The sequence below is a fragment of the Columba livia genome, chromosome 15 (genome assembly GCF_036013475.1).
Source record: "Columba livia isolate bColLiv1 breed racing homer chromosome 15, bColLiv1.pat.W.v2, whole genome shotgun sequence".
NCBI lineage: Eukaryota > Metazoa > Chordata > Aves > Columbiformes > Columbidae > Columba > Columba livia.
Window position 1 is genome coordinate 9,916,584 of NC_088616.1, and position 7,682 is coordinate 9,924,265.

Sequence of the window (7,682 nt, forward strand, 5' to 3'; positions counted from 1 at the left end):
TCAATATCTGTTAGATTAATGTAAATTTGCCAAGTGCATTAAGATCCCCAAATGAAATGCAATTTGCAGTTTAAAGGATCCCACACCAGGCTGTGGTTTTTCCTGCTGCGACTTGCAGACCTGCTGGTGGTTTTATCCAAACACCTCCCTGGTCCTGACAGGCTCGTTTCCATCTGCACATCCATCTATGCACACGAAACGGCTTCATGGATGTGCCTGGTTTGCTGGGGGAGAGGTTCGTTTTTCAATGCAGCAACCCAGTAAATTATAGGTTATGAAGGACTTCACCAGTAAAGGCAACTGCTTATGCATTTCACCCTATCAAAACTCAGAGATACTTTGTGACTTAGGGTGGAATCTCATCAATCTCATTCGTGGCCTTATGAAGGTTTATTTAAGTTTTTTTGAAGTTCAAGATCTTTTTGAAGTTTTCTCAGAACAGTTAAGCAAAGACACAGAGAAGATGAATGAATCCTCTCTATGACTAACCAGTCAAATATGCAACAAATGGTAAATGGCAGAGTCACCTTCCAGAAAAGGAAAGCATTCACGACAACATTGCCCTTTTACCTATGCAGAGCTGCAGATGAGCTGCCTGCTGGGATGAACTTTGCCTCCTCATTTCCATCCTCACAGGGACGTCTCAACTTGTAATCATTAATGAATGATCCCTGTAATGGAAGGGTGACTCTGCAGCCTGGATATCACTCAGAACTGCTTTGGGAAAACAGAAATTACAGAAAATGTCGAGCAGGTATCACAAAGCAGCAGCCGACGGCAATTTGGACCTCTTGAAAGAAGCCACTAGGAAAGACCTCAATACTTCAGATGAAGATGGAATGACGCCCACCCTTCTGGCAGCATACCATGGGTATCTAGAAGCTCTGGAAGTCATATGCCGGAGGGGGTGAGTGAATCAGCCTCCATTGCTTAAAGCTTGTGCCTTAAAACTATAATTAGTGTGTCATTTTTCTAATGCCCCAATGACCTCAGACCCAGAAGGTTGAAAATCATGGTCATTTCTGTCAGTGCATTGTCAAGAATTGTTTCTCTTTGTTCGCAATAGTGTAGACCCAGAAACCGCGAGCAGGTCTGTATGTGCGGTCAGTGACACTGCATCGACGTGAGCGGGACCTGCTCGTACCCGGAGCCTGCAGGGAGCAGAGAGAGCAGGGCCCTGGGGCCTCCCCTGGCTATAGTGGAGAAGTCGGCCAGCAGCCTTTGATGAGAACATCTCTTTGAATGTGGCTCTAGAGAAATGCACTGTCTGAAACATTTTGAGCAAAAAACCTCGCCCATGTGCTTCCAAAATGCACTTAGTAGACCCTTGTGAAGGTTTAATGCTTTCCAGAGGCAAGTCACAACCACTAGCTTTGAGACAGTAACATGTAAAACTGATATTTCTCTGCTTTTTATAGTACTAGCAACTACCATCATGCTAAAAATGAGAATGCTGTTTCAGAAGCTGGGGTACGAGACTTGCAAACTGGAAAAAAAACAGAAGTAAAGTTTTCTACAGGTGTATTTTCTAATAGTAATATTTCTCTTTGGTGTCATGGAAATGTACTACATGCCTGAGATGTATTACTGAAACGGTAAGTACCTCCCCATCCTCTGTACTCTCTTGCTTTGAGCCTAACTTTTAAGCTGTGATTCTGTAATAAGATCTAACGAAAGAAAATCTGCTCTTGTGTAGAGATATATTTAATAAAGTGTTCTTTCTGGGCTGAGGTGAAGATTAGGTTGACCTGTATTTTCAATCATAGTAGATTAAAGAAGCTTAGAAGGGAAAGTTGAGTAACTATTTTAATGTATCTGAGTTTTCTTGTATTAAAAATAGAATTAAAATATGGAATGAAAATAGATTTTTCATAGATTCACTTTACTGCTCATTGAGTTCAGGTGTGGCTGTAATAACACAATAAAAAAGACCTTTGGACTGCATGGTTATTGCTGTGTCCTCGGGAGAAGCAAAAATAGATTGACGTTTTTTCAACTCATATAAATAAGGCAGCTCCAAGGAAATATCTGGAGTCAATAAACACTTGTGTCTGAACACCTACAAGACAGAATGACTAGCTAAGGAACGAATAACAACATAATTTTTCTCAAAGTTTGAGTGAAAAAGCTGATAGAAGTCACAGTGGATGACACAAAGATCAGAAATTCTATGTATTTGTTGTTTAACGTATTTCTAACTCTTTTTCTTGGTAAAGGACAGCTTTGGAACAGTATTGCCCTCAAAATCTTCAAACATATGCATTCACACCCATTTTAATCCAGGATTTCTTGATACAATCAGCAGGCTGGGGCTGTCAGAGACAGGGCTGTAATCTCACTGGTTTTCTTGGGAGAAGCTGCATTTTGGACAACATTCAGTCTGTTCTGCAGTCAGTTAATGTTTTCTTGCAAGAAAGTATTACAATTCTTTTTAACAAATTAATCCGTTCCTTGAAGAGATTTCCTGACAAAAGCACTGATATACAGGACAGTTTTCTTCAGAGTGGTTGCAGACTTTAGGACTCTGAATCTTGCAACCCATTCAGCCCTTGGAAAACGTAGCAATACTAACAATAAAACCCTTTCATCTTGAAATAGTTTATCATCCCAGGCATCAAGAGATGTTTTCTCTGCTTGCTTTGCAGGTACATGAATAAAGGCAAGACCAAGTAGGAGATCTGCTCTCTTTTGTGCGAGCCTCTTTCTTGGGAAAGCAGGGAAAAGAGGAGTATTAGAACCCAAATTAGATGTCAAACCTTATCCAAAAGTCCCACTGAGCTGGGAACAGACACTCCAGTTTGTGAATTGTTTGAGGCTCAAAGGCTGGCAGGCTCCGGGGAGAGAAGGGACCACAAACAGCGACGAAGGGACCTGGGGAGGATGGGTGACCCGGCCCTCCCAGGGCTCAGGATAATGCAGCCCCTCCACTAGTGTGGGAATTACAGTCTGGCGTGTTCAGCCACAGTCAGGCAGCTCCCCTGGGCAGAGCCACGAAAGCAGAAATATGTACACATGGTTTCCATATGCCTAAGAGGAGAAACTTTGATCCTCAGTTGCCGCCTCCTTGTAGAAATGCCTGTGCTCTCGCAGCCTGGCATCCCCAACCTCTATTTAGCCTGCGGAATTCCAGGCCGAAGGATTTTTTTCAGATTTGGCCCTCAACAAATGTGTTAGTGCATTGTTTCAGAGATACTCACAGCCAGAGATCAAAGCCTGAAGGAGATTTTGTGATAGGACATACTATTTCATTCATAGTACAGCTGCCGTGGAACAGATCTCCAAGTCATTGAAATGTTCAAACCCCCAAGAGTAGAAATTCTCCTTGTAAACTTGGCCCCTGGCTCTGAAGTTATTACTTGGGCTACTGTGGCCGCCCTGGTTATTAGTTGCAGACAACTCAAGCTCTGTTCTGAACCATTGCTAATGTTGATCCTGCCAAATATGGAATAAAAGATTCAAGCTGCTTCTCGTCTGCAGGCAGTTCAGTGTGAAGTCAGTGCAAGAGTTAAGAAGAAAGCAGTACTTTTCACTGGCTTTAAATTCAATTGAAAAGATGTGGTATTTTATTTTCAAATCAGCTTCTGCTTTTCAAACCCCATGAGCAAAAGCAGCTTAAGGAGAACAAAGGAGTCAAGAAAAATAACGGCATCTATCTGAGCTTACTCTAATAGCAGTGGAGATGAATGTGTAATCAGGGCTTTACTCTTAATCATTTACCCATTAACTACCAAAAAGGTTACTTCATGCGTTCATTAAATATGCATCACTGTGGCTAGTGGAGAATCCTCCTAACATTGCCCCTACACTTGACATGCAAAATGGAAGAGTCACCAAAAAAAGACTGTAAAATATGCCACACAAAGGCTATTGAATCCATTTTGCCATGAATTCCGATAAGTGTAAGTCGAAGCCTGAGCCCACTTGGAGCTGCCAGCAGCCGCGCAGCCAGAGCTGCAGCCCTTGCCTGCCCCTGGGGCTGCTGGTTCCTGCCCTGTGGCAGGGGCAGGTGGGCCCGGCCGTGGCAAAGCCAGCGCTGCCAGCAGCCCTGCCGGCCCTGGGTGCCACAACACAAACACCCCGGCTCCGTCACGGGCAGCTGCGTATAGAATCATAGAACCATCTTGGTCGGAAGAGACCCTCAGGATCATTGAGTCCAACCATAACCTAACCTAACTCTGGCACTAAACCATGTCCCTAAGAACCTCATCTAAACGCCTTTCAAACGTCTCAAGGGACCCAAAACCTTTAACAGCTTCAGAGCCAGGGGCCAAATTTACAAGCAAAATTTCTACTCTTGGCGGTTTGAGCATTTCAATGACTTGGAGATCTGTTCCACAGTTGCACTCAGGCCCAACGTGTTTGCTTAATTCAGACAGGCAGGAATTGGAGCTTATGCCGCACATGCAGCCGAACTCAGCGCTCATGTAAGCAGGTGCACTGCTGGTCTAGAGGATGGAGCTAAGCTGGCTCATTTTCATTGGGCTGTACTCCTCATAGCAAAGCAGAGCTGAATGTTTAGTATCTGTTCAATCCCACTGCAGTGTTACGCTTGGGTACGTCCAACTCACCATACGCTATTTTCCTTCCCAGAGGTGATCCAGACAAATGTGACATCTGGGGGAACACTCCTCTCCACCATGCTGCTTGCAATGGTCACATCCACTGTGTTTCCTTTTTGATCAACTTTGGAGCCAATATCTTTGCTCTGGACAATGATCTCCGCACTCCCCTGGAGGTGGCAGCCAGCAGAGATCGCAATGAATGTGTCCAAATCCTGGACAAAGCCGCCACTGAGCAGAACATCCTGAACCCAAAGCGGGTCTCCAAACTCAAAGCACAGGCCCAGAGGAATGTGGAGAAACAAATCAAGGAATGCGAAAAGCGCCAAGAGAAACATCAGCATGAAATGAATAGGACCTATATGAAAGAAAATGTTGGCACAGTAAATTCTTCCAAGGGGACACACTCCAGAGTAAAGTTGCCTAGTCTATTTACTTCAAATACAACAAGTCCTTTCTCCAAAAATCTGAAAGATACCTTCAAACTTAGGGCAAAAAAGACAACTGACAGCACAAGAAGCCAGGAAACACAAAGCAATGGCCAAGAGGAAGGTACGGGTAAGAGAACTGTGATGCATCTGTTCGATGAGAAAGAGGAGGATGAATTACTGAATGACCTCGGAGAGAAAAACTTTTCTGATAATGACAGCCAGCTCTCCATCTTTAAGCGGCCAGGTCTCGGCAATATTGTATTTGGAAGGAATTTGGCTGCAGACGTAAATCCTGAAACAGCGTCTTCTGAGAAAGAAGATATAAGCTTTAAAATGTCCAGCGAGCTCTTTCAGTATGAACATGCTGAGAATGGCAACAAAGATGATGCTGAAAATGGTGCTGATATCCCCTGGCATGAAGAAGTTGTTGTCTGGGATGATGAGGAAGCAGAGAACACACCCCTTGAGGTATTTCTGGCATCACAGATGCTGGATGAGTTTCTTCCAGTCTTCATGAGGGAAAAAATTGATTTAGATGCCCTGATGCTATGTTCTGATGAAGATCTACAGAGCATTCAGATGGAGCTTGGGCCAAGAAAGAAAGTCCTGAATGCCGTGAGTAAAAGAAAAGAAGCACTCAAGAACCCTGGAAAGACTGTAGATACTTGCTTATAAATTAACAGACCTGTTGCTGCAAACTGCACGCTGATTCAGTATCTTTTCCTCTTTCTGAAGAGCATACAATTCTTTTCAGACATCTGTCAAAGCAAAAGGTGGAGAGGTTACCAATTGCTGTAGAAAGTAGAGAAAGGATAAAGATCTTTCCCTCTGTATGAATGGCTGTGGTGCGCAGGATATTATTCATTCAAGCATATTCTGTCAAAAAGACTGAATGTGAAGACAAAACCCCCAAAGCTCTAGATTTAAAGCTTTTTCTCTCTGAACTGTTTATGGGGACTGGATTCCTTCTCATCAGAACAACTTAAAATATTAGTGAAGGCCAGCCACACTCCTTAATAAAGCCCTTTCCTTCTCCAAAACCACAATGCAAAGAGCATTTCCAAAGCTTGAGAGCTTCAAGTTTTCTCTGTTTGCTTCTGTCAGATTGCTACAAACTACCCTTCCTGCTACTGATGATATGTTAGAAATAACACCTGAATCTTGATTTCAGCTGAGGTTTATTGACTTTGATAGCCTCTGAATGAATGTAAATCACACTAATTTACAGCAAGTTTCATGTTCTTGTCAGTAATGTGTTTTGCTACTGTATTGATACTAATTTAAAACACATAAAGTACCTCACCAAGAGATGTCCATTGTGAGCTGTATATTCTTTTCTCTTGTCTCATCAGGCTGGACACAGTTGCCAGCACCCATCATGTCCTAAATGGCATCAAGACTGCAGTACTTTTAACTACAAGGAGCTGAGGCTCTGTTTTCACAACCTTTGTGATCTGTTTTGGTATATCCTCAACTTGGTTCCTCTATGGTGCATTTTCCATGCAAAGGCCCAGAAAACAGAACTCTTACCACACCACATTTTCTGTTGGTTGTCATCAGCCTTAGTCTAAAAACTGCATGTAAGTGGGCACACACCCCCCCAGCTAGTGAAAAGAAAATGAAGCTGTGCTGCTGTGGAGGATCCCTTTCTTTACAGTCCAGAGGCATCCACAGCTGGGTTCCCCTCATCTCCCTTGGGCCAGTTCCCTTAGGAAACCAGAACTATCTGATGTGAATTAGTCACTCCCGTTGAGCTTTGTGAATCTAATAGGGTTTTATAACAGCCATGCTCTCGCTAAGATCTCAGATTTTATAGGCATAATTATTAGCAGAACTTTTATATTTAGATATCTTTTATAGCTTTCCATTTGTCACCTATGTTTTTCTCCTTAGGGGTATGCTGCATTTGTGGACACGAGCTCTGGTTAATAATCTACTTTTTTCATGCTTCTTTCTTCTAGTTACTTTGATATGTATATTATAATTCCTTTCCCTAGCTGGACTTCATATTGCATTCTTTCCTCCTTGGATTCAATCAGTTGACATTTTATTCTATTAAGCAGTTGCATCAAAGTCTTGTTCTGTGCAACCTGAACTGATTGCTGTGTTCAGCACAGCAATTAAACCAGACAGCATCCCCCCAGATTCTGTGCTGTTAACCTTGCTGGGTTGTTTTCATTTTGGCTAAGAAACTCCCAAACATTTAACAAAGCAAGAAGGACATGATGAATCTTGCATATTTGAGGGCATATGATGAATGGGTTTTGAAAGGTCACATCCTATCCTTCTCAGTCACATAACTGATGTAAAAATGCAGGGCACTCCCCATCCTGGAGGTGCAGATACTTCTCACTCCCCCAGCAGCAGCAGCAAGCTGAGCCACATCCCTCTCCACATCCTCACCTCCCTGCAGCGCTCAACTCCACCATCCCCAGCATAAAGGGGTGAGACGAGGTCTGTGCTGCCCTGATGACTTCTCTCTGGAGCAAAGTGGTAAGCATGATGCACCTTTTCCAGCCAGATTTTAAATAATTGGGTTAGATCCACGTATCCAAGGAAACGCTTTCAAAAATTCTGCTAAGAATTTCACTGCTGGGAGCCAGGTAGGAGAGAAGGCACCTGGAGAAGTTACACCTTAGAGGGAAATCAGGCTCCAACTATCTCTAAAGTGCATGGAAAAAATCTGCCTCTT

General features: G+C 43.2%; 1 protein-coding gene across 1 annotated transcript; it reads left to right on the forward strand.

Moving 5' to 3' along the window:
* The first annotated feature begins 402 nt into the window (after nucleotides 1–402).
* On the forward strand, nucleotides 403–6,300 carry ANKS4B (ankyrin repeat and sterile alpha motif domain containing 4B). The gene is made up of 2 exons (XM_005505685.3): nucleotides 403–907; nucleotides 4,591–6,300. The coding sequence occupies exons 1-2, from the start codon at nucleotides 744–746 to the stop codon at nucleotides 5,663–5,665; spliced, it is 1,239 nt and encodes a 412-aa protein (XP_005505742.1). The 5' UTR covers nucleotides 403–743; the 3' UTR covers nucleotides 5,666–6,300.
* The last annotated feature ends 1,382 nt before the right edge of the window (nucleotides 6,301–7,682 follow it).

What these genes read in the sequence shown, in the direction of transcription:
- ANKS4B (XM_005505685.3), top strand. Translation starts at nt 744, where the DNA reads ATGTCGAGCAGGTATCACAAAGCAGCAGCCGACGGCAATTTGGACCTC. An exon ending in GAAGTCATATGCCGGAGGGG is followed by an intron (nt 908 to 4,590) that starts GTGAGTGAATCA and finishes TTTCCTTCCCAG; the next exon opens with AGGTGATCCAGACAAATGTG.